At 39.0% G+C, this 27,500-nt stretch overlaps 1 protein-coding gene across 4 annotated transcripts in view; it reads left to right on the top strand.

Annotated features, from left to right (window-relative positions):
• Positions 1 to 27,500, top strand: part of LOC133577374 (uncharacterized) — a 33,933-nt gene that overhangs the window by 39 nt on the left and 6,394 nt on the right. Inside the window, exons 1-5 of one of the 4 annotated variants that reach the window (XM_061931160.2) lie at positions 1 to 45; positions 125 to 277; positions 358 to 434; positions 8,977 to 9,366; positions 26,244 to 27,500. The exon at positions 1 to 45 is cut by the window's left edge and continues 39 nt beyond it; the exon at positions 26,244 to 27,500 is cut by the window's right edge and continues 650 nt beyond it. In XM_061931160.2, coding sequence (XP_061787144.1) covers positions 8,991 to 9,366; positions 26,244 to 27,247 — 1,380 coding nt within the window. In that variant the 5' untranslated portion in view covers positions 1 to 45; positions 125 to 277; positions 358 to 434; positions 8,977 to 8,990 and the 3' untranslated portion in view covers positions 27,248 to 27,500. Of the gene's footprint in view, positions 46 to 124; positions 278 to 357; positions 435 to 8,958; positions 9,367 to 23,473; positions 23,755 to 26,243 lie in introns of those variants that run through there. The other 3 variants (XM_061931149.2, XM_061931132.1, XM_061931173.2) reach the window with 3 other exon arrangements.

Genomic DNA, 27,500 nt, shown 5'->3' with positions numbered 1-27,500 from the left:
AATTATACATCTAGATCTGTTTTGTTCATCTTTGGGGCGAAATTTGTGAGTAATAGATGTGTAAACTGTAAATATTATTTTTACATTAATATTTAAATATTAAATATTTTTGCACTTCCTGTAGAAGGCAGACGTGTATTTTGAAAGTATACCGGAAAAGGCGCATTTGATGAAGAACGGAGATGAAGAAAATATCCGGCGAAGATATGTAACCCAGTTCTAAGTGACAACTAATTATACGTCTAGATCTGTTTTGTTCATCTTTGGGGCGAAATTTGTGAGTAATAGATGTGTAAACTGTAAATATTATTTAGTTGTTGTTTTTTTTACATTGTGTCTCGATGTCTTTCATTTCAGTGTTTGTTGCAAGGAGGACTTTATAGCGATGCACACCGGAAACAAAACGTGGAGAAAACGGTTGGCTTGTGAAGCTGGTGAGACGTTTTGTTAAGCTTTCTACTCTTTTAAGTCCGTGATTTCGGTCAATATTCATTTGTAGGGTATTTTGTGTTTTTATGTTCTCAAAACCTGCCTAATAATATCGTTAACGAATATAATTCATGTTTCCGGCCATGTTGTTGCGAGGGGGGCATGTAAAAGCTACGCACACAGTTAAAACACCATCTCTTTTACGCCTATTTTCTCTCATTTAGGTCAGTTTTGATTTTTTTTAGGCTTCTATTAACATTTGATTGATTATTAATGAGATTTTTTAGTAGTGATGGGTTGATGAGGCGTCATGAAGCGTTTGGACACATTGCAAAACTGTATTGATACTGTGTCGATACTGTGTCACTAAATACTGACATCTGCTGGACATTAAAAATCCCTACAGGCAACCTATGGACCGACTCAACTGACACTGATTTGATGCCCTAGTACAGGGGTCACCAACCTTTTTGAAACCAAAAACTACTTCTTGGGTACTGATTAATGCCAAGGGCTACCAGTTTGATACACACTTAAATAAATCAATATATTGTCATTTGTAAGTTACACGTAAGTGTGATTTAAACAAGAATAGCTAAATAAATACATTTATATATATATATATATATATAAAAAAATGGGTATTTGTCTGTCATTCCGTCGTACTTTTTTTTTTCCTTTTACGGAAGGTTTTTTGTAGAGAATAAATGATGAAAAAAACACTTAATTGAACGGTTTAAAAGAGGAGAAAACACGAAAAAAATTCAAATAACATTTTGAAACATAGTTTATCTTCAATTTCGACTCTTTAAAATTCAAAATTCAACCGACAAAAAGAAGAGAAAAACTAGCTAATTTGAATCTTTTTGAAAAAATGTAAAAAAGAATTTATGGAACATCATTAGTCATTTTTCCTGATTAAGATACATTTTAGAATTTTGATGACATGTTTTAAATTGGTTAAAATCCAATCTGCACTTTGTTAGAATATTTAACAAATTGGACCAAGCTATATTTCTAACAAAGACAAATCAGTATTTCTTCTAGATTTTCCAGAACAACATTTTTAAAAGAAATTCAAAATACTTTGAAATAAGATTTACATTTGATTCTACAGATTTTCTAGATTTGCCAGAATATTTTTTTTGAATTTTAATCATAGTAAGTTTGAAGAAATATTTCACAAATATTCTTCGTCGAAAAAACAGAAGCTAAAATATTTATTATTCTTTACAATAAAAAAAAAAAAATGTACTTGAACATTGATTTAAATTGTCAGGAAAGAAGAGGAAGAAATTTAAAAGGTATATTTGTTTAAAAATCCTAAAATCATTTTTAAGGTTGTATTTTTTCTCTAAAATTGTATTTCTAAAAGTAATAAGAAGCAAAGTAGAAAATAAATGCATTTATTTAAACAAGTGAAGACCCATCCATCCATCCATTTCTACCGCTTATTCCAAGTGAAGACCAAGTCTTTAAAATATTTTCTTGGATTTTCAAATTCTATTTGAGTTTTGTCTCTTTTAGAATTAAAAATGTGGAGCAAAGCGAGACCAGCTTGCTAGTAAATAAATCAAATTTAAAAAATAGAGGCAGCTCACTGGTAAGTGCTGCTCTTTGAGCTATTTTTAGAACAGGCCAGCGGGCGACTGATCTGGTCCTTACGGGCTACCTGGTGACCGCGGGCACCGTGTTGGTGACCCCTGCCCTAGTATATACAATAATATAAACCAAGTCATTGTATTTCATTTAGGATTATTTCATATCTTCATTTAAATAAAAATATATTTGTATCTTTTTTAGATAGTCAATAAATAATGTGAACATGTATCATAACATGGAAATCTAAGAGAACGTGTTGTGGATGATTGTGGACTGGGAATTGTTTTAATTTAATTTTTTTACACATTTTTATTAAAAAAAAAAAAAAAAAAGTTTTTCCGACGTATTACATTTTAGACGATTTCTCTTCTCAGTTATTATTTCTCGGGCTGTAGAAAAGAGCCGCTCACAGGGCACAGAGGAGGCGACACAGTTGGCGTATCGGTCACGTGACCAAAACAGCTCATGATCGGTCACGTGACTTTCTAAAAGCGGTACGTGCACCGACACAGGGTTTTGCTCTATGAGCTCCACGCATGCGCCGATGCATCGGTGTTGCCGGACCCATCACTATTTTTTAGTCATTTAAGCCGGGAAAATATTCGTCATTAACGGAGATTCCCTTTCCTTTTTTATATAACGTAACCTGCTGCTGCTGCTGAATGAATGAATGCACTTCTGTCATATATTGTATTATTATATATTAAACGCTCCGTTAAACTATTTCAACTTCAGGAATATCTTTTTATTTGTTGTCAGCCCTTCACGGTAAATTTTAAAATGTGAGTTTTTTTGTAGGTAGTAAATAAATACACTGCAAAAAGTCAGTGTTCAAAAACAAGAAAAAAAATACAAAAATGAGGGGTATTTTATTTGAACTAAGCAAAATGATCTGCCAATAGAACAAGAAAATTCGGCTTGTCAAGACTTTCCAAAACAAGTAAAATTAGCTAACCTCAATTAACCTGAAAAATATCTTAAAATAAGTATATTCTCACTAATAACAAGTGCACTTTTCTTGTAGGTAGTAAATACATACACTGCAAAAAGTCAGTGTTCAAAAACAAGAGAAAAAAAATACAAAAATGAGGGGTATTTTATTTGAACTAAGCAAAATTATCTGCCAATAGAACAAGAAAATTCGGCTTGTCAAGACTTTCCAAAATGAGTAAAATTAGCTAACCTAAATGAATCCAAAAAATATCTTAAAATAAGTATATTCTCACTAATAACAAGTGCACTTTTCTTGTAGGTAGTGTTGCGTTTGGACCAATTATTCCTCCCTTGGTCGCTCCCAAGCTCTTTACGACACTTAAAGCTGAGTAGAAGAACCACCAGAGACAGAATAGGTATTTTGTAATATGTTTGCAAAGCTTTGTAAATATACTGAGACCTGTCCAGCATAGAACATTCAATCGCACAGCTAAGATGGTCTCCCCCCCGAAATGGAAAACCCGCTATCCTATAAAGTCTCTCTCCCTCCCTCCCTCGCTGTCTTGTCTTTTCAGCCCAAAACACATCCCATTGTCCTCCGCACCTGGACATAAGAATAGATAAGAAGAAGGAGTATCTCTCTTTCTTACATTCCACACTCGAGGTTAGCACACAGTATTTGCAGACAACCAAAAGACCACAATTGGAAGAAAAACACTAGCTGTTTTGTAATATGATTATGAAATTAAAGAAGTAACACTTAAATACGGATATATGTAAATATCTGCCTCCGACAATTGTAAATAAATACACTGCAAAAAGTCAGTGTTCAAAAACAAGAAAAAAAATACAAAAATGAGGGGTATTTTATTTGAACTAAGCAAAATGATCTGCCAATAGAACAAGAAAATTCGGCTTGTCAAGACTTTCCAAAACGAGTAAAATTAGCTAACCTCAATGAACCCAAAAAATATCTTAAAATAAGTATATTCTCACTAATAACAAGTGCACTTTTCTTGGTAGGAAAAAAAAGAGACCTTTTTGCTCAATATGTTGAAAAATATTCTAAATGCTAGTGCCATTATCTTGGCATAATGATATGCATACATCATGATTTTTTTTTTTCCATGCTTGAAGTAAGACATTATTACTTTAATAAAGTAGTTTTATACTTGTGAGTGTTGATGACACAATAGTTGATATTCTAGTTTCAAGCATGTTTTACTCAATATAGGTCATCAAATCTCAGCAACAAGCTGTAATATCTTACTGAGATCATTTAGGACACTTAAAACAAGTAAAACACTCTAACATAAAATCTGCTTAGGGAGAACAATTATTTTATCAGACAGAAAATAAGCAAATATCACCCTTATTTGACATATTTCATCCTACTTAGATTTCATATTTTGCAGTGTAGTTATGTTGTATTTGTGTGAATAGGGGACAGAAGATACACGTTTATACTTCTTTCTGCTCCTTTTCATTCCTTATTTATTTTAATGTTTTATTATTTATTTTATTTCATTTAGAGTGAATGAAATAAAAATTCATATGGAAATGGCAAAAAACGTGAACAGCGTGTTTGTCAGTCCCCTACGTAACACTTTTTCATAGATTAAAAGTGCTCGGTACTATCCAAAGTCTTTAATGTACCTTTATATGTTCCGTAGCCTTTTAGTTTTAACACTATTAGAACAATAGAAAATATGTGTTCTTTAAAAAAAACCTGTGGTGAATATTAATGGTGTTTTATAAACGCTCTTTAATGTGGGGGCATTTTTATGGCCAATCTGAAACGTTTCGGAATCAGAAATACTTTATTAATGCCCGAAGGGGAATTTGAGATTTTCAGACAAACATTACAAGGAGACAGAACAGGATCACTGACAGGTCTGCCAACTTCTGGCGCCCCTTGCAGAAAAAAGTGGGAAACCGATGAACAGAAACAAATCTAATTGTCGATATCAATAGTCATATATTAAACATTTGACAGCACATAATGACAAAACTAAAAGTTGGCAATTCAAGTTGTGAATGTGCTTTAATTCTGAAGCTTTCATTCATTCATTTTTTTTCATTTATTTATTTATTTCAGGCAATGACATAAAAAAGTACAAAGTTGACAGCACATAATAATATCAATTAATATAGTGCAAAAGGTAGGGATGTCCCGATCCGATATTTGGATTGGATCGGCTGCCGATATTTGCCAAAAATTGCGTATCGGCAAGGCATGGGAAAATGCCGATCCAGATCCAGTTTACGTGTTTTCCAATGTACCGATTTAAATAATACATTCCACTTTTCTGCTGCTCCGTAATTTCCGTTCCGCATTTTCCAGCACACCTTCAACACATCCACAATTCTCACGCAGTTGCTTTTAGCTGCTGGCATTACACGACAGGCTCTTCTCACTCTTTCCTGTGTCTCCCTCTCACAGACAGCAAGTGCACCTTCTTACACACGTCACATACTGTCACGTCACACGTCACATACTGTCACGTCATACGTCACATACTGTCACGTCATACGTCACATACTGTCACGTCATACGTCACATACTGTCACGTCATACGTCACATACTGTCACGTCATACGTCACATACTGTCACGTCATACGTCACATACGTATACGTCCTCCCCGAGCAGAGAGGTAGCAGCATGGCTAACGTTAGCTGTGATGCTAGCGCAGCCGTGCGAGCAACGCTCCCTCTAAGGTGCTCGCCTGTGCAATTGCGCACTGTTTAAGCGTCCTCTGCACATAGCAAATCTATGCCACGCACAAAATCAAATAAAAAAATAAGCGCATAACAATTTTCGACACACGGACACGACAGAGAAAACAGTTTTCGTCATCATTGTTCAAATATTGTAACGTCTGTCGAGACGCTTATCTCCATTCGGTGCCACACGTCCACACCATCAAAATGCTGAGGCAAAAATGTCCAGATCAACACCGTATGAAAAAATTAGTGATTTTTTTAGTTGTGATTTCCTTCTCTGCATGAAAGTTTAAAAGTAGCATATATTAATGCAGTATGAAGAAGAATGTTTTAATGTAGACATGCAAGCCTTAAAAGAAAATGTTGAAAATCAAGACTACATTTCCTGCAAATGGGTGCATTTCTACCCTATATTTTAACTTTAGATTTATTCTCATATCAAACTCTTTTGGCTGTCTTTTTGACACTTACCCTCCACACCCTGGATTATAAATAATGTAAATAATTCAATGTGAATATCTTGTGTGATGACTGTATTATGATGATAGTATATATCTGATAGTATATATCTGTATCATGAATCAATTTAAGTGGACCCCGACTTAAACAAGTGTAAAAACTTATTGGGGTGTTACCATTTAGTGGTCAATTGTACGGAATATGTACTTCACTGTGCAACCTACTAATAAAAGTCTCAATCAATCAATCAAAACACATAGAATCATCATACTGCTGTGATTATATGCATCAAGTGTTCATTCAAGGCTAAGGCAAAATATGGAGATATATATCGTGTATCGCAATATGGCCTTAAAATATGGCAATATTAAAAAAAGGCCATATCGCCCAGCCCTAGTTCAATGATGCCATTTCTGTTTGTCATGTATCATTTTGTCTATTTTGTGTTTATCCTTGAATAAACAGGTCAGTTTCTTGTTACCAACCATTGTGTATTATTCAAACTCCCCTAATTCAGCTGGCTAGTTGTTATCAAGAGTACTAAAACCCTTTTCAACATGATTCTGACAACTAAGTAGGCTGAATAACTTTAAACTTTAATACATGCTCGGATAGGCCAGTATCGGTCAGTATCGGTATCAGATCGGAAATGCAAAAACAATATCGGTATCGGATCGGAAGTGCAAAAACCTGGATCGGGACATCCCTAGCAAAAGGTCATGTATAGTACGTAATGCATGATTGTCCAGTTTTACCTGAAAGGGAGTAGGAAGAAGATAATTTATTTAATCCCACCCCCAGTTCTCCATTCAGTGATTATTCACATGAGTTTCACTCTTAATTTGTTCAAGTTAAAAACATACTTTTATTCCATGGCTTTTAACACTGAGTGATATCCATCCTGCAATGGCGCCCCTTAATACACCTGCTGTGATCCTGTTTTTATGTTTTTATTAATTCTATTTTAATTATTTATTTTTTATCGTGTTCTGTTTGTGTTGTGTTGTGTTTGCTCGGTACTCATTTTATCTTTTAACCTGCTCATTGTACAGCACTTTGGCTACCCCTGTGGTAAATTTTAAATGTGCTCTATAAATAAAGTTGATTTGATTTGATTTGAAGGATTATAATACAGATGTTGTATCATAGTGGCATTACCACAGGTAACAATAAGTATTATACTGAAACAATCATTTGAATCAACAATGTAGGAATAATGAATACATACCTGCCAACTACTCCGGTTTTCCCGTAATTCGTACGGTTTTCATCAACCTATTCCGGGTTACGGTTGCAGTGATAAAAAATACGGTTTTTCATTAATTAAAAAAAAAAAGGGTGAAAACTACGCGAATTGCACCTTGTGCAGACAAGATTTTTCGATCGGACACGGAGGAATTAGCCATGTAAAAGACCACGTTGGGACAAAAAAACACAAGTCTAATGCCGTTGCTAGCGATACAAGTGGAAAACTTTCAACGTTTTTCGTCGCCCAAACAGATTCTTTGGATGTGATAAATGCCGAAGTTTTATTTACGGAGGCAATAATTGAGCATGGACTTCCAATCGCACTGGCTGATCACATGGGACAGTTAAATGTTTGTAATGCAACCTTTAAAAATCATTACGCGGTGATCGCGGTCCCAAAAATAAACTTTTCTTGCATGATAATGTCCAGAAAAATTCGCTTTATATTACTATAGAGTCCTTTTAACGAATGAGTTTGATGGTTTATCACAAACCTTAAATGAAAGAAGTCCTTTGTTCTCCTGCACCATGCATGCACTTTGGCCTTGCTTCGTGTTTGGGGCGCAATCCTGTCGGCTGTATTTCACAGCACGACATACTGTTAAAAGTGTTTATACTATTTATGCTTTCAAGTCCAAGTTGAAGAAATCTTGTTAAATGTTGACAGCATAACTACCAAAATACAGAAGTATGTCCTTAATATTTTTGCAGTGCTATTTCTGTTGAAAAGTTCAAATGATTACATTAGAGATGTGATGTGCCACTTTTCAAGTGTCTGATGGCTTCAATTCATTTTGATTCATTTTTCATATTTTGAATTCTTTTGAAAGGCTTACAAAAAAACTACATTTGAATTGTAATTCCATGCTATTGACAGGACTATTAATTTTAATGAAGTTAGCTTACCATGTTTACAGTATGATAATTGTGATAGAAATGTGAATTTTAGGCACAGAATATTTTTTACAATTGAACAAGGCAGTAGATTATACAAGCTTGGACAGAAAGTTAATAATGACACCAATTTTTTTTTAATGGAATTGTTTAGTACTGTTTTACCATTTGTTTACTGTAAAAAGTGTTTATACTTTCAATGAACAAATTGAAGTCTTGTGAAAGGTTGACAGGATAACTGGCATTAACTGTCAAAATAATTTCAAACTATTGAAGTTAGCTTACAGAATAAACATGTCAATCAACCCATATGATTTTTGCTGTAATATTTTTGTTTTGAAAAGTCACTGTGACTGATAGAAAAGTGATGGTTTTAGCAACATTTTAACCTGTCTGAATGCTAATAATCATTTTGCGTCGGGGAGCGAAGCCCTGAACCCCCCACCAGGACTTTGTCCTGGACCTACCGGGGCCTGCGGCCCCTGGACCCTGGCTACTAGGTTTTTCTGATTTCAAAAGTTGGCAGGTATGTGAATATACCAACGTTTCGCCCAGGATGTTTCAGACACTGGGAGCAACAACAAAAAAAGTAATGGAAATAACTGGAATAGTAATGAATAATATTTTACCTTCAATATAATGACATTTGTTAGACTGTTGAATACAGGTTGTTTGTGTCCTGCAGACCTCTAGCAGGCAATGGTTGGTCATCAAGAAGAACATCTTTCTCAGTCGCATGGGGAGAGCTCCACTTTGGGGCAGGAGGATCCACAGCCCCCTCAGCTTAAGAAGGAAGAGGAGGAACTTGTGGTCACTCAGGGGAGAGAGCCTCTTCCAGGACTGGAAGAAACTGTTCTGACTGTTGTCTCTGTGAAGACGGAAGACGACGAGGGCGAACCACAAGCCGACAACCTCTCAGCTCCACTGTCATGTAGTGATGACGTGTCGTCACATTCTGCTGAGGAGGAAGACTGGGACCATCCCCAAGAACATTTGAGCAACTATACAGACTGTGAAGGTGATCTTAGGACTCAAACGGACAACAAGCACTCTGAATGTTCTGAAAAGAAAACAGGTAAAGAATGTTTGCTCTGTTCAGTTTGTGGCGAAAGCTTTTCCCATGAGGACAAGTTCACCAAACACACGAGAACACACAGAGAAAAACGCTTCCGTTGTTCCGATTGTGGTTTAGGGTTCTTTCGAAAGTCCCATATGGTTTCACACATGAGAACACACACAGGAGAAAAGCCTTTTAGTTGCTCAGTTTGTGGCGAAAGTTTCACTCGGAAGGTATCGTTGAATACACACATGAGGTTACACACTGGAGAAAAACCTTTTAGTTGTTCGCTTTGCGGTGAAAAATTCCCGCGAAAGGTATCGTTGATGTCACACATGAGAGCACACGTTGGAGAAAAACCTTTCAGTTGCTTGGTTTGCTGTGAAAAATTCACTCGAAACGAATCGTTGATATCGCACATGAGAACGCACACGGGGGAAAAACCTTTCAGCTGCTCGGTTTGCAGGCACACATTTGCACAGAGGTCCACTTTGAACTCGCACATTAGAACACACACGGGAGAAAAGCCTTTTAGTTGTTCCATTTGCGATAAAAGATTCTCTCAAAAGACCAACATGCTATCGCACATGAGAACGCACACGAGGGAAAAATGCTTCAGTTGCTCAATATGTGGTAAAAGTTTTGTGAGAGAGGTAACTTTGATTGCGCACGAGACGGGGCACACAGGAGAAAAAGTATTCGATTGTTCAGTTTGTGGCAAAATCTATTCGTATAAGAAAACACTGACAGCGCACATGCGGACACACAACAGCGAGTAAATATTTTACTGTCCTGTTTGGCTAAAAGTGCAAGCGATGATCTGCTGTGTATTCTCTAACATGAGGAGGAGCCTGTGCACATGAAGTCGTGCTTTTGTGGTGTAATAAAGAATGTGTCCCATCAGCAAATGTTAACAATAGAATTGAATCATTCATACACGGTATCGAATCTTAATTCATTGTTCATACACTAAATTTAATCGTAATTGAATCATTTATACACAATATCGAATTGCATCAAATCAGTCTGTTTTATCAATTCATCGTTTTTGAATCCCATGTATTGCGATGCGAATCAAATCGTCCTTCACAAAGAGATTTACCGGTAGATCCGTAATGGGTGCCCTGTGGAGCAGTGGTCCCCAACCTTTTTGTAACTGCGGACCGGTCAACGCTTGAAAATTTGTCCCGCGGACCGGTGTGTGTGTGTGTAGGGGGGGGGGGGGGGGTTGTGTCAGAAAAAAATACAATCATGTGTGCTTACAGACTGTATTGATATATATTGATATGTAATGTAGGAACCACAATATTAATAACAGAAAGAAACAACCCTTTTGTGTCAATGAGTGTAAATGGGGCAGGGAGTTTTTTGGGTTGGTGCACTAGTTTTGTGTTTTTTATGTTGATTTAATTTAAAAAAGAAAAGGTTTTTAATTTTTTTTTAATTTCTTGTGCGGCCCGGTACCAATCGGTCAGTGATATACATCCAGGATTTAAAAATCAACTTTAAGATGTCCTCTACAAAACGATTGGTCTGATACCAAAAAATTCGGCTTGTCAAGACTTTCCAAAACAAGTAAAATTAGCTAACCTCAATTAACCTGAAAAATATCTTAAAATAAGTATATTCTCACTAATAACAAGTGCACTTTTCTTGTAGGTAGTAAATAAATACCAGTACACTGCAAAAAGTCAGTGTTCAAAAACAAGAAAAAAAAACACAAAAATGAGGGGTATTTTATTTGAACTAAGCAAAATTATCTGCCAATAGAACAAGAAAATTCGGCTTGTCAAGACTTTCCAAAACGAGTAAAATTAGCTAACCTCAATGAACCCAAAAATACCTTAAAATAAGTATATTCTCACTAATAACAAGTGCACTTTTCTTGGTAGGAAAAAAAAAGAGACCTTTTTGCTCAATATGTTGAAAAATATTCTAAATGCTAGTTCCATTATCTTGGCATAATGATATACATACATCATGATTTTTTTTCCATGCTTGAAATAAGAAATGATGACTTTAAAAAAGTAGTTTTATACTTGTGAGTGTTGATGACACAGCTTTGCAACACTTGATATTCTAGTTTCAAGCATGTTTTACTCAATATAGGTCATCACATCTCAGCAACAAGCTGTAATATCTTACTGAGATCATTTAGGACACTTAAAACAAGTAAAACACTCTAACATAAAATCTGCTTAGGGAGAATAATTATTTTATCAGACGGAAAATAAGCAAATATCACCCTTATTTGAGATATTTCATCCTACTTAGATTTCATATTTTGCAGTGTAGTTATGTTGTATTTGTGTGAATAGGGGACAGAAGATACACGTATATACTTCTTATACTCCAAGTCATTGCTTTGCAAGTCACAAGTAAGTCTCAAGTCTTTGCCCTCAAGTCTCGAGTCAAGTCCCAAGTCAAGACAGGCAAGTCCGAGTCAAGTCCAAAGTCAAGACTGGAAAGTCTCAAGTCAAGTCCCAAGTCCTGCATTTTGTGTTTCGAGTCCTTTCAAGTCATTTTAACCACAGACTAATATATTTACACAGATTGTGTATACTTTTAAAACGCTGTATTTATTTATTAAAACAAGTGCATTTGAAATTGCAGGGAAAAAGATAGTGCTGACATTGCACTTCAAAATAGCACTATTAACCAGTCATTTTAAACATGTAACTCATTCCTTTACAGAATAAACACATTTGAAAAAAAAACAAGTGCAACTGTACTTATTTGCACAAAAGTGTTAACATTGTATTTCCATGGCATATTGCATTGTAACTAGTTCCACAGCCGTTTCTATCCTGTTCTTACCTTATCTCATTGATCTCATCTCATACTGTATGTGTGTTTATGTGTGCGTACACATGAAAAACATAACAAATATATGAACATAACAATGAACAGAGTTGTACTTTTTAGATGTCAGGGCTCTATGCAATATGTACACATATTCTTAATATAGTATACATTTTAACTGACCTTTATTTGACTATGTTTGTCTTTTTGTAGGTGGCTAAAATACGCGGTGCTGCTGACCTCCGTCTAACGTTACGTTACTGTGTGTGATACATGGACTAACGTAATGTTACTGTGTGTGATACATTGACTAACGTAACGTTACTGTGTGTGATACATTGACTAACGTTACGTTACTGTGTGATACATTGACTAACGTAACATTATGTGTAGGTACCTCATGAAACCCTGCTTAAAAAAAATCACTTGACAAAAAGTATGAATAAGGTAGCGAACTGCAGTGGACGCAACAGATTGCCGTGTTTGCAATGACGTTATAACCATAGACATCTTATAAGTAGACGCAGCATTGGTTGCTGTGACGTGAGCAATTTGGCCGCCATCTTGAAGTGGTGATGAGGAGCCGGCGAGCAGCCTAAACTGACAGTTGACAGGTAGAAAACAAAGATGGTGGTGTTCAGCGTTTAACTGCTCAAATGAGCGGACTGTTGAAAATAGGAATCGGGGGATTACTTTTCACAAGTAATATTTAACATTAACGTACTATTGGTTGTATTTTATGAAAATAATATTACCACAGAGTTGAGAAGGAGCAAAGATCTTCAATATTTGTATGTGAAAATCACAAAGAAATCTTCTGGGGGAGGATGACGCCCCTACAGGGGTTTGCTTTACAAACTTTCAGCCCCACCTAAAACTAAATTCACCAGCCGCCACTGATTATGATGCATTCTCATTTTAGGCAAAGTATAAGACAATACTTTCTTAACAGTATAATTGTAACCAGGAATAAGTCTTCAAGTAACAATATTCAAATACTAACATTGTTGGGTAAAACAGAATTTGCTTTTATTCTGAATCCAGTGAAACAGATTGGTGGTTTTAGCTGATATAAAGACTTCCAGGTGTTTATATATGTTTAAGCATTTCGCAGACGCTTTTATCCAAAGCGACTTACATAAAAAAATACATATAAAACAATCACTGCAAACATTATCATTTAAAGGAAGAATGTAATAGAAAATATCAATACAAAGTGTCAAGACAGAATAAACTCTGCTGCTGAAGCAACAGAGATACAGTCTATAGATATCTAATGTATTCATACATTGTTTATGTAGGATATACCAGAGGTGTGGACTCGAGTCACATGACTTGGACTCGAGTCAGACTCGAGTCATGAATTTGATGACTTTAGACTGGACTTGACAAAATGTAAAAAGACTTGCAACTCGACTTAGACTTTAACATCAATGACTTGTGACTTCACTTGGACTTGAGCCTTTTGACTTGACATGACTTGACATGACTTGCTACTTTCCCCAAAACCCAAAGATGAAAAAGTTATTCGGGAGCGCTCCGTATTTTTCATTGTGTACTTGTCTATCAGCGTTGCGTGTGTCAGCTGGTGTGCTCTCAGTACAACAGCCAATCAAATTACATCTACTTTGTTTTCATCACACAGCATTCATCCAATCAAATTGCAGGACAACCAACGAAGAAGACATGTCCAAACCACACGCCAGTGAACAAAAAATGATACCTAAAATAATTTTGTTTGGGTATAAAAATTACGAGGTGGTCAACACAAAACTGTTTGCAGTATGCAACACATGCGGTTCCAAAATGACTGATGGAGAGGAAACAACTTCCAACTTCGTCCGGCATTTGAAGTTGCACAAAGAACGGTAAGTTTTGAATGAAAGATAACGTTTATTGGCTAAGTAACGTGACTTTTATTTGCTGTGTAGTTAAATCAGTGAGGCTGTAAACTCACTGCTAACGTTATAACGTTATTGCAAACACGGGAATCTGTTGCAGTTCACTACCTTATTCATACTTTTTGTTCAGTGATTTTTTTTAAGCAGGGTTACGTTAGTCAATATATCACACGTAACGTTAGACGGCGGTCAGCAGCACCGCGTATTTTAGCCACCTAAAAAAAGACAAAAATAGTCAAATAAAGGTCAGTTAAAATGTATACTATATTATGGATATGTGTACCGTTTTAGCTAGCTTTCTGACATACTGTTGGTTGTTTACCTCAGTGGTCCCCAACCACCGGGCCGCGGCCCGGTACTGGTCCGTGGATCGATTGGTATCGGGCCGCACAAGAAATATATATATATATATATTTTTTCTTTTTTTAATTAAATCAACATAAAAAACACAAGATACACTTACAAGTAGTGCACCAACCCAAAACAACTCTCTCCCCCCTTTTGTTCTGGGCATTGAACATGAAGACTCTTCCTTCACTGTTCCGAGTGGCCATGAGAGTCTTGGCAGTGCCTGCCTCCAGTGCTCCAGTGGAGCGAGTTTTCAGCCATGGTGGCATCATACTACGCCCCCATCGTGCACAAATGACTGACAGACTCTTGGCTGATTTGGTCTTTTGCAAATGCAATGCAGCATAGGGCCCTGACATATAAAAAGTACAACTTTTTTGTTATGTTCACGTATATGTCATGTTTTTTCAATGTTAACACTTTTGTACAAATAAGTACATTTGCACTTTATTTTTCAATGTGTTTGTTCTGTAAAGGAATGAGTTAATGTTTAAAATGACTGGTTAATAGTGCTATTATAAAGTGCAATGTCAGCACAATTTTCTTTCCTGCAATTTCAAATGCACTTGTTTTAATAAATAAATACAGCGTTTGAAAAGCATACACAATCTGTGTTAATATATTAGTCTGTGGTTAAAAGGACTTGAAAGGACTCGAAACTCAAAATGCAGGACTTAGGACTTGACTTGAGACTTTCCAGTCTTGACTTTGGACTTGACTCGGGGCTTGCCTGTCTTGACTCGGGACTTGACTCGGACTTGAGGGCAAAGACTTGAGACTTACTTGTGACTTGCAAAACAATGACTTGGTCCCACCTCTGGGATATACGCATATATATATAAACTAATCATATTGTTTCTTCAACTTAAAAATAGCTTACCGTTTTTTCCCCCTTCTCTGGGATTATATTCCCATGATCTGGGACGTCTGGTCACTTATAGCGTATAAGAATATTATATTACTGTTAAGCAAACTATGAATAATAAAACATGTGTCTTTTATCATAGCTACACGTATGACAAAAAGGGGGTGCAAATCAGTGGTATTCAGTGAGGTAAGATGAATTAAATGTTCATTGCTCCTGCCAAATGAATTGCACTGAGTGGAGCGGATCACCACTCCAAGATGGCGGCCACGCGTTTCGTCTGCGCCAGTAGGCAGTAGCGCTTCATGCTGCGTCTACTTATAAGATGTCTATGGTTATAACGTTAGCAGTGAGTTTACAGCCTCACTGATTTAACTACACAGCAAATAAAAGTCACGTTACTTAGCCAATAAACGTTATCTTACATTCAAAACTTACCCTTCTTTGTGCAACTTCAAATGTTGAACGTTGTTGCGTCTCCGTCTGTAATATTCGAACTGCGTGATTTGCATACGGCAATTCGTTTTTTGTTGACCCAAGTCGTAGTTTTTATACCCGAACGAAACCAACTTTAACATAATTGTTTCTCACTGGCACGTTCTTGGACAACTCTTGTTCATTGGTTGTCCTGCAATTTGATTGGATGAATGCTGCGTGATGAAAACAACATAGATCTAATTTGATTGGCTGTTGTACTGAGAGCACACCAGCTGACACACGCAACGCTGATAGACAAGTACACAATGAAAAATACAGAGCGCTCCCGAATAACTTTTTCATCTTTGGGTTTTGGGGAAAGTAGCAAGTCATGTCAAGTCATGTCAAGTCAAAAGGCTCAAGTCCAAGTGAAGTCACAAGTCATTGATGCTAAAGTCGAAGTCGAGTTGCAAGTCTTTTTACATTTTGTCAAGTCGAGTCTAAAGTCATCAAATTCATGACTCGAGTCTGACTCGAGTCCAAGTCATGTGACTCGAGTCCGTACCTCTGTATATCAGAATCAGAAGTATTTTATTAATCCCCAAGGGGAAATGAAGATTTTCAGCACAATCCCATTCAACATTAGACAAACATTACAGGGAGACAGAACAGGATCGCTGACGGTTCTGCCAACTTCCGGCGCCCCCTTACAAAAAAAAGGTATGTAAGTAAAAAGAAAAAAAATATTCAGTCTAAGCCTGGGCCCCTGGAAAGGGGGTCCAGACTGAGGCCAAGGAGAAAAAAACCTCATAGCCATAGCACACATAAATGTGTGTAAAGAGGGGAAACATCAAAAGACATTAAAGGGGAACAATATATACCTTGATGTTGCAGAAAAAAGACCATATATTTTTTTAACCGATTTCCGAACTCTAAATGGGTGAATTTTGGCGAATTAAACGCCTTTCTAATATTCGCTCTCGGAGCGATGACGTCACAACGTGGCGTCACATCGGGAAGCAATCCGCCATTTTCTCAAACACCGAGTCAAATCAGCTCTGTTATTTTCCGTTTTTTCAACCGTTTTCCGTACCTTGGAGACATCATGCCTCGTCGGTGTGTTGTCGGAGGGTGTAACAACACCAACAGGGACGGATTCAAGTTGCACCAGTGGCCCAAAGATGCCAAAGTGGCAAGAAATTGGACGTTTGTTCCGCACACTTTACCCACGAAAGCTATGCTACGACAGAGATGGCAAGAATGTGTAGATATCCTGCGACACTCAAAGCAGATGCATTTACAACCATAAAGTCAAAGAAATCTGCCGCCAGACCCCCATTGAATCTGCCGGAGTGTGTGAGCAATTCAGGGACAAAGGACCTCGGTAGCACGGCAAGCAATGGCGGCAGTTTGTTCCCGCAGACGAGCGAGCTAAACCCCCTATCGACCCTAGCTTCCCTGGCCTGCTGACATCAACTCCAAAACCGGACAGATCAGCTTTCAGGAAAAGAGCACGGATGAGGGTATGTCTACAGAATATATTAATTGATGAAAACTGGGCTGTCTGCACTCTCAAAGTGCATGTTGTTGCCAAATGTATTTCATATGCTGTAAACCTAGTTCATAGTTGTTAGTTTCCTTTAATGCCAAACAAACACATACCAATCGTTGGTTAGAAGGCGATCGCCGAATTCGTCCTGGCTTTCTCCCGTGTCGCTGGCTGTCGTGTCGTTTTCGTGGGTTTCGCTTGCATACGGTTCAAAGCGATATGGCTCAATAGCTTCAGTTTCTTCTTCAATTTGGTTTTGGCTACCTGCCTCCACACTACAACCATCCGTTTCAATACATTCGTAATCTGTTGAATCGCTTAAGCCGCTGAAATCCGAGTCTGAATCCGAGCTAATGTCGCTATAGCTTGCTGTTCTTTCCGCCATGTTTGTTTGTGTTGGCTTCACTATGTGACGTCACAGGAAAATGGACGGGTGGTTAAAATCAGGCACTTTGAAGCTTTTTTTAGGGATATTGCGTGATGGGTAAAATCTTGAAAAAAAACTTCGAAAAATATAATAAGCCACTGGGAACTGATTTTTAATGGTTTTAACCCTTCTGAAATTGTGATAATGTTCCCCTTTAAAAGAGCAGAGCTGATGCAAGCAGCTGCCACTCCAGCAGTGCCATTTCTACATACAGCTAAAAAAGCAAAACAAAAAAATAATGATAATAATTAACCAATAATATATATTGCGCACACACGATTGCACCATGCACAGACAAGCAACCAAACAAAAACATCATTTCAACACCCATATACACTGTGGTGGCCTCTGCGGTGTTCCACGCCATCGTCGTCTGCTGGGGTGGGGGGGAGCATGGCCAGAGACAGGAGCAGACCCAACAAAGCAAGCAAGAGAGCCGACTACACCCTCGGCCGCCCACTAACTCTCAGCCAGTGTCCAGTCTGCATGGATATATGGTCCTTATTGACTTTGAACCACGGTCCAGCCCGACAGGAACAGGAAGGAGTACTTTGCTCGATGTGATGCTAAGAGTCAAACGGGTCCGACTCTCTGCGGACGCTGACTGCGAGTCCTGGAAATACTGTTGAGATACCTAATGAAAAAGTTGGAGGTGGATACCATTGCAGAGTTTTTTGTGAGTCCACATTTGCAGCATTGTGTTTTCTTCTCTCATCCACTTGTCCGGGTATACCACAGACTGTTTTCTAATAACAGCGACTAATATTGCATTATTTGCTAATACAAAAGAGTCTGTGTATTTTCTTAGCTTTCTTTTTTTCCGCAGCAGAGAGACTGGAAGAGGCACCCAGTTGTGTAGTTGCAGCTCCGTGATGTACAGTTTCTTTCTTTCCTGCTTTCTGTGGGCTTTTCCTGCTAAACAGGCACCGCTGCTGTGCATTTGACCTTGCACCCGTCCATTAAAGTACTGAAGGTTGTATACCCCGAAAGGGACGAGCGGTAGAAATGTATAGACTGAGAACAGTGCCAATCAGTTTACCTTTAAAGGCCTACTGAAATGAATTGTTTTTATTTAAACGAGAATAGCAGATCCATTCTATGTGTCATACTGCTGCAAGACTTTTGACAAGAACAAGAAAGTTTGATCATATCACACCTATACTGTATATACATTTATATACATATATACCTTTATTTACATATATACCTATACTGTAAATACCTTTATATACATCTATACCTATACTGTATATACCTTTATATACATATATACATTTACCTATACTATATATACCTTTATATACATACATACTAGAGATGCGCGGATAGGCAATTATTTCATCCGCAACCGCATCAGAAAGTCGTCAACCATCCGCCATCCACCCGATGTAACATTTGATCAGAACCGCACTCGCCCGTTGTTATATATCTAATATAGACGATGCAAGGCATTAGTGAGGTTATAAAGCTTTTGCCTGTTAAAGAAAGGAGACTGATCCAATGCAGCACAGACATTCGCATGCCACGCTGTCACGACCCAGACGCACACCAGTGCGCAATCATATGGGAGCCGCGCTGAGCGCACCTCCAAGCGCGTCTCGCTGCCGGCGACGGCCGGGTATATGGGCCCGACGCTCCAGCGCCATCCATTTTCAGGGCTAGTTGATTCGGCAGGTGGGTTGTTACACACTCCTTAGCGGGTTCCAACTTCCATGGCCACCGTCCTGCTGTCTATATCAACCAGGGTGAGCCCTACCCCTTTCGTGAGCGCACTGCGCGTGGAGTGACCCCTGTTACGCGCCCCCGGCAACAGGGGTGGCGGGCAGGTAAGCTGCGCGGGCGGAGCGCGCGGAGTGACCCCTGTTACGAGCCCCCGGCCACGAGCCCCCGGCCACGGGGGTGGCGGGCAGGTAAGCTGCTTACCTGCTGCGCGTGACGCCGGCCGCGGCGAAGGCGGACAAGGCAGGGTGTCGGTGCGGTGGGCGCGGTGGTGACCCTGGACGTGTGTCGGGCCCTTCTCGCGGATCGCCTCAGCTACGGCTCCCGGTGGGGCCCTCTCGGGGGAAGGGGCCTCGGTCCCGGACCCCGGCGAGGCGTCCCTTCTCCGCTCCGTAAAAGTGTCCATCTCTTTTCTTTTTCTTCTTCTGTTGTGGCATATGCTGCAGGTGCCTGCTCGTTTTTCCTATGTGGGTAACAACATTTAACTATGTATATATATTTACCAATTGGTTTAACTGCCACCCGCCTGAATCTATTTAAAATCTCATTTTTTTTTTATTTCAACCGCGGAGTCCGCGGATAATCCGCGGACTCCGCGGTTGTGCCCGCAAACCGCGCATCTCTAATACATACATACAGTGTTGGGTTAGTTACTGCAAAGCAGTAACTAGTTACAGTTACTAGTTACTTCATTTCAAAAGTAACTCAGTTACTAACTCAGTTACTTACACCAAAAAATAATGCGTTACTGTGAAAAGTAACTATTTAGTTACTTCTTTTTTTCTTTTTTAAAGCTCCCATTAATGCCCTTTTAGCCTTCATTTTAGTACTGTTATTGCACTGGAGAATAATACAATCTGTTGATCAACTTGACATGCATTTGCATCACTCAACTCTGCTAAGCCATGTGGTCTACATACAACACACAAAGACAAAGATATGTTACAAAGGCCAATTTGTTTCTGGCCAGAACAAATTGACAAAACTATTTTAAATAGCTGCAACATAACATACATAAGTAACAAACAGCATAATAACAACATAGATGTAAAGCAAGAAAGGCACACACTACATACACAAAGTCTAACCAGGCATTTTCTTCCTCAAGTAATTCTGATACAAAATCATGTCTGAAACCCAGAACACTCTACACATTTCCCCAGTTTTAGTTTAGAGATAAGGAAAGATTGGCCTGGCCCACTAGCATCCCTCTTTATGTTTGTCAACTTTATAGTCTATACATTTAGAGTGATGTGATAATCAAACACTCTAGAAGTCTAGAATGAAAGAGTATATAAGAGAATTGACAGCAACGTTCCCTCTAAGGAGCGCACCTGTGCAATTGCGCACTGCTCAAGCGTCCTCTGCGCACGACAAATCTATGCCATGCACAAAATCAAATAAAAAAATAAGCGCATAACAATTTTCGACACGACACGACAGAGAAAAGCGTTTTCGTCATCATTGTTCAAATATAATAATACGTCTGTCGAGACGCTTTGAGGACATGAATTCCATCCATCACTTTACTGAGCAAAACTCTTTATTGTCGGCCATAAACACATCACCAAAACATTAGTAAAAAAAATGATATCTAGCAAAACTGGTCATTTTCTGCAGTACAAACCAGACCAAAAGCAACTTTGTTATATCAACAGCAGCCGCTCGCTCTCTCACGTGCGCCAACACTTGCACATATGGCACTTAGCCAGTGATGCGTTTACAGCCACACAAAAAGTCGGACAACTCCAACACCACACATAAAGTGTCATTCCAGGTCGTTACACTATGATTTACCAATCAAATGTGGGCTTATTCTAGTGTCATTTATTAGGAATCTTAATTTATCAATATTAATCATTAAATGTTGTTAGTATATTAAATAAATACTAATAAAAATATATATTTTTTACAAACAGGAAGTTGCAGGAATGTACACATGATCCCCTGCTTACATCTCATTGTGCAACATGTGAATGTTTTAATGGGAAATAAATGCAATGTCTGAAAGGGGTACAAATGATTTCCAAAGCAGGACCTCCACCCAGACAAACAATACAAGTACACAGTTCATGAAAAACAATATTTGTTGTTATTGTCATTGTAAGTGGGCCTAAACACTTCTATTAGAAATGGAAATGACTGCTGTCATTTGATTCTAATAATAAGAGCATGTTGTCTGTCTATCTGTGTTGGCCCTGTGATGAGGTGGGGACTTGTCCAGGGTGTACCCTGCCTTCCGCCCGAATGCAGCTGAGATAGGCTCCAGCGACCCCGAAAGGGACAAGCGGTAGAAAATGGATGGATGGATGGAGATTGAACTTGTTATTTAGTGAGGTTTGGGCCAGGTGTGCTGCTGGTGTAGCCACAGTGTGCACGTCTGATGTTGCTCACATGGACTCCACTCAATGCTCAGGGACTGGACTCTCACTATTATGTTAGATCCACTATGGACTGGACTCTCACACTATTATGTTAGATCCACTATGGACTGCACTCTCACTATTATGTTAGATCCACTATGGACTGGACTCTCACACTATTATGTTAGATCCACTATGGACTGGACTCTCACTATTATGTTAGATCCACTATGGACTGGACTCTCACCAGTGACGTGCAGTCAGGGGAGGCAGGTGAGGCGGGGCCTCGCGTGCCATCATGGAAAGAAAAAAAATTTAAAAAGAAAAAAAAAAAAATTAAATTGTTATATGTATCCAGTGATTATACTATAAAGTTATTTTCCATTTAACTTCACCAGTTTTAGATTATTTTGTATTCAAAATCGCTGAATTTTCTTATTTGCCGTTCAAATACTGAGAAGAGACAGTTGAGGCAAGTCAGTGCTGAGCCTCACCATGGATTGCGCAATGACTGCTGGCCTGCTGTGCAGTGAGACTGTATTGCTATATGAATTATATTATACATTTCCATAGTTTAGTTAGCTGAGGTATATAATGTACAGTGTATTTTGTCAACAACTGTATGTGTGTAACGTATTTCTTGTGCTGAGCAATCATAAAACTGCTGCGAAGACGCACCGTGTGAGGCTCGCAGTAATCCCGCCTCCTGGTGGTAGAGGGCGCTAGTGATCTCAGGGAGCATTTCTGCGACTACTCGGCTGCAGAAGAAGTGACAACAAGCAGCAACAGTTAGCGATCGTTTATTTTTTCCTCTCGCCTGGACTTTTAACATGGAGGATTACATATCTAAAATAAAACAGTTTTCTAAATTGGACTTTCAATCAAAGCAGGAGGTAAATGAAGATCTCCATCGAGACGGAGAGACTTTTAAAACTGAAGAAAGATAAGGAAGACTTCTATAAACATAAGTTATGGATGCTTTTGTTCAGAAGGAGCGGTGCATGGACTTCATTTATAAGTAAAGGTAAGACCATAATAACGTTTTTTTTTATTAAATGTGATTTTTTGTGTGCTACAGTTTGTATGTGTAAAGTTAAAGTTAAGTTAAAGTAGCAATGATTGTCACACACACACTAGGTGTGGTGAAATGTGTCCTCTGCATTTGACCCATCCCCTTGATCACCCCCTGGGAGGTGAGGGGAGCAGTGGGCAGCACAGTGCTGCGCCCGGAATAATTTTTGGTGATTTAACCCCCAATTCCAAGCCTTGATGCTGAGTGCCAAGCAGGGAAGAATGCTGGTATGAGCTTTTAAACATAACCCGTTAACTGCTGCCAATCAAATGGTGAATAAGATACTCTTTAGGGTTCATATGTTTGTAAATGTGACTGTGATGAAGTCAGTGCCTCACCAGCCATCAACCTCACCGCACCTCACTGGTATTCTGATATATGTTCTTCACAGAAAATGAGTCAAAGTCAGTGAGTCTCAGTTTGAAAAATTAATTAATTTCCCGAATGCAGCTGAGATAGGGACAAGCGGTAGGAAAATGGATGGATGGATGTATAATTTTTCTTTTAATAAAAAAGGAAAACGGGTCCCACAGACCCGAACACCACACAAGGTGACGATCGTGAAAATGTTTGTGCTGTGACACGTTTCTATATTCCTGTTGTTATTCCAGTTGAAAGCAGTCTACAACTCCGCCACTAGATGGCAGCAGTACGACCGCTGCCGTAAATCTCAATAGAAGACGTAAAAAGCGGAAGTTAGCAAGCCCGGACAAAAGCGCGGACAAAAGCGCGTGGTGTTTTTACTGAATTGAAGCAGGAAAAGACGACTAGAAAATGTCATTTTACAAAGAGTTGATACGAGAACGGCTGATGCTGGCAGCCGATGAAATATTCGCCATGTTTGAACGAACGATAGCGTCGTACGAGGAGGAACTTTCTCGAACGAGAGAGAAGGAGCGACAACGACAACATCTGGAAGCTGTTAGCCAGACTCAGTCACAAGGTTTGTTTACATGCTGTGAAAAGACGTCACGTCGCTAATACAAAGACGACATTATGTGTTTCAAGGCAAAAAAATAGTATCCAAGATGGCGGCCAACGTACATTGTTGACTTTATAGATTCCTGTGTTGCACAAACTGAGATAGAGGACGTTAGTCTGAAGGTCTGATACATACTGAGATAGAGGAAGTTGCAGGTCTGATACATACTGAGATAGAGGACGTTAGTCTGAAGGTCTGATACATACTGAGATAGATGAGGTTGCAGGTCTGAATTAGGGAGATATTCAAAAGGCCCTCTGGGGGGGTATATATATATGTATATATATATATATATATATATACATATATATATAAGAAATACTTGAATTTCTTATATGTATATATATATATGGATATATATATATATATATATATATATATATATATATATATATACAGTCAAGAAAATAAGTATTTGAACACCCTGCTATTTTGCAAGTTCTCCCACTTCAAAATCATGGGGGGGTCTGAAATTTTCACGGTAGGTGCATGTCCACTGTATGAGAGATAACCTAAAAAGAAAAATTCAGAAATCACAATCTATGATTTTTTAACAATTTATTCGTGTGATACAGCTGAAAGTAAGTATTTGAACACCTGTCCAACAGCTAGAATTCTGACCCTCAAAGACCTGTTAGTCCGCCTTTAAAAGTCCTCCTCCACTCCACTGTATTATCCTGAATCAGATGCACCTGTGTGAGGTCGTTACCTGCATAAAGACACCTGTCCACCCCATACAATCAGTAAGACCCAAACATTCAGCATGGCTAAGAGCAAAGAGCTGTCCAAAGACACCAGAGACAAAATTGTACAACTCCACAAGGATGGAAAGGGCTACGGAGAAATTGCCAAGCAGCTTGGTGAAAAAAGGTCCACTGTTGGAGCAATCATTAGAAAATGGAAGAAGCTAAACATGACGGTCAATCTCAATGGGAGTGGAGCCCCATGCAAGATATCACCTCGTGGGGTCTCAATGATGCTAAGAAAGGTGAGGAATCAGCCCAGGACTACACGGCAGGACTTGGTCAATGACCTGAAAAGAGCTGGGACCACGGTTTCCATGGTCACTGTTGGTAATACACTAAGACGTCATGCTTTGAAATCATGCGTGGCACGGAAGGTTCCCCTGCTTAAACCAGCACATGTTAAGGCCCGTCTTAAGTTTGCCAATGACCATTTGGATGATCCAGAGGAGTCATGGGAGAAAGTTTTGTGGACAGATGAGACCAAAATTGACCTTTTTGGTCATAATTCCACTATGCGTGTTTGGAGGAAGAAGAATGATGCGTAGCATCCCAAGAACACCATACCTACTGTGAAGCATGGGGGTGGTAGCATCATGCTTTGGGGGTGTTTTTCTGCTCATGGGACAGGACGACTGTACTGTATTGAGGAGAGGATGACTGCAGCCATGTATTGTGAGATTTTGGCCAAAAACCTCCTTCCCTCAGTCAGATCATTGAAGATGAGTCATGGCTGGATCTTCCAACATGACAATGACCCAAAGCACACAGCCAGGAAAACCAAGAAGTGGCTTCGTAAGAACCATATCAAGGTTCTGGAGTGGCCTAGCCAGTCTCCAGACCTAAATCCAATTGAAAATCTTTGGAGGGAGCTGAAAGTCTGTGTTACTCAGCGACAGCCCAGAAACCTGACTGATCTAGAGAAGATCTGTGTGGAGGAGTGGGCCAAAATCCCTCCTGCAGTCTGTGCAAACCTGGTGAAGAACTACAGGAAACGTTTGACCTCTGTAATTGCAAACAAAGGCTACTCTACCAAATATTAATGTTGGTGTTCAAATACTTATTTTCAGCTGTATCACACAAATAAATTGTTAAAAAATCATAGATTGTGATTTCCGGATTTTTCTTTTTAGGTTATCTCTCATACAGTGGACATGCACCTACCATCAACATTTCAGACCCCTCCATGATTTCTAAGTGGGACAACTTGCAAAATAGCAGGGTGTTCAAATACTTATTTTCTTGACTGTATATATACTGTATACGACGGCGTGGCTCAATTGGTAGAGAAGCCGTGCCAGCAACTTGAAGGTTGCATGTTCGAATTCTAGCTTCTGCCATCCGAGTCACTGCTGTTGTGTTTATGGGCACAACACATAACCCTCCTTGTGCCCAGTGCCACCCACACAGGTTTAAATGTAGCTTAAATATGTAGATAATAGGTCTCACTATGTAAAGCGCTTTGCGTCTCTAGAGAAAAAGCACAATATAAATATAATTAACTTCACTTCATTAGTTTGTATTTGTGGTTTCTTTAAAAGCAGTGATTATTATTGTTAATATATTTTCAATAGGCCTACATTGTCAATCAACATACTTCAAATTAAAAAATCTGTATTCCATTTGCCTCCACTTAAAAATAGCTATAATTGAGGGTATATATTTTATTTTCACACGCCTAAACTAAAGTGTGTTTATGTCCTGCAGATGTCCGACAGCTGATGAGTTGTCATGAAAAACTTCCCCCTCAGTCGCAAAAGAGGACATCTACTTTGGAGCAGGAGGATCCACAGCCCCGGTACCTTAAAGAGGAAGAGGAGGAATGCTGGATGACTCAGGGTGGAGAGTATCTTCCAGAGCAGGAGGAAACCGACCTCACCAAGTTCCCACTGACCTGTGCCTTTGTGAATAATGACGACCATAAAGACAAAGCACCCGAGTCCTCACAACTTCATCGCAGTCCAAGTGAAGAGACCAAAGCGAGGCGGCTTTCGAGCAGCAGCTCACCACAACACCTAACAGAAGCCGACGGAGGATCACGAGCAGACAACTTCTTTGCTCCACTATCAGATCATTACTGTTCTGAGGATGAAGACATGGATGAGATCCGAGAGCCTTTGAGCAGCAATACAGACTGTGAAGGCGATATGAGGACTCAAACTGACAACACACACTCTGAATGCTCTAAAAAGAAGACAGGTAAAAGATGCTTTGTCTGCTCAGTTTGTGCTAAAAGATTTACTCTCAGGAGAAATTTGACTCAACACATGCAGGTGCACATAGGTGAGAAACCTTTCGGTTGTTCCGTTTGTGGTAAGAAATTCACGCGAAAGGTAACCATTGCATCACACATGAGAACGCACACGGGTGAAAAACCTTTTGAGTGCTCAATTTGTGGCGGTAAATTTGCGCAGAGGTCCACCTTGAACACACACAAGAGAACGCACACTGGAGAAAAACCTTTTAGGTGTTTAGTTTGCGGCGACTCGTTCGCTCAGAGAGCCACTTTGAATGCACACTTACGGACGCACACGGGTGAGAAACCTTTTCCTTGCTCGTTTTGTGGCAAAATCTTTTCCTATAAAGGTAATATGAAAGTGCACATGAGGACACACGCAGCGCAAAACACTTTTAGTTGTTTGGTTTGTGGCGCTAGCTTCTCACGTAAAATCTTTTTGAGGGAACACATGTGGACGCACAATATCGAATGAAAGTTTTCCTCACCACTTTTAAAAGAAGTGTAATGTCACACGTGAGAAGTCAACTAGAAAATGAGTTCCAAGGTAGATTGTAGCAAAATACAACTTGAAATCAACGCCGAAGGAAATAAAAAGTGTTGACTGTCACGTTCAAACACTGAGGACATCTATTAAACAAGACAAAAGGCAAGGAATCAAACAGAGACAGAATTCAATTTGGACTCAATATTGAGGAGAGACATGGCCACTGCACTCTCTGTACAGT

This window comes from Nerophis lumbriciformis, linkage group LG38, assembly GCF_033978685.3.
Source record: "Nerophis lumbriciformis linkage group LG38, RoL_Nlum_v2.1, whole genome shotgun sequence".
Lineage (NCBI taxonomy): Eukaryota > Metazoa > Chordata > Actinopteri > Syngnathiformes > Syngnathidae > Nerophis > Nerophis lumbriciformis.
Note: the sequence above shows the minus strand (reverse complement) of the source record. Positions and strands in the feature narration are given on the sequence as shown.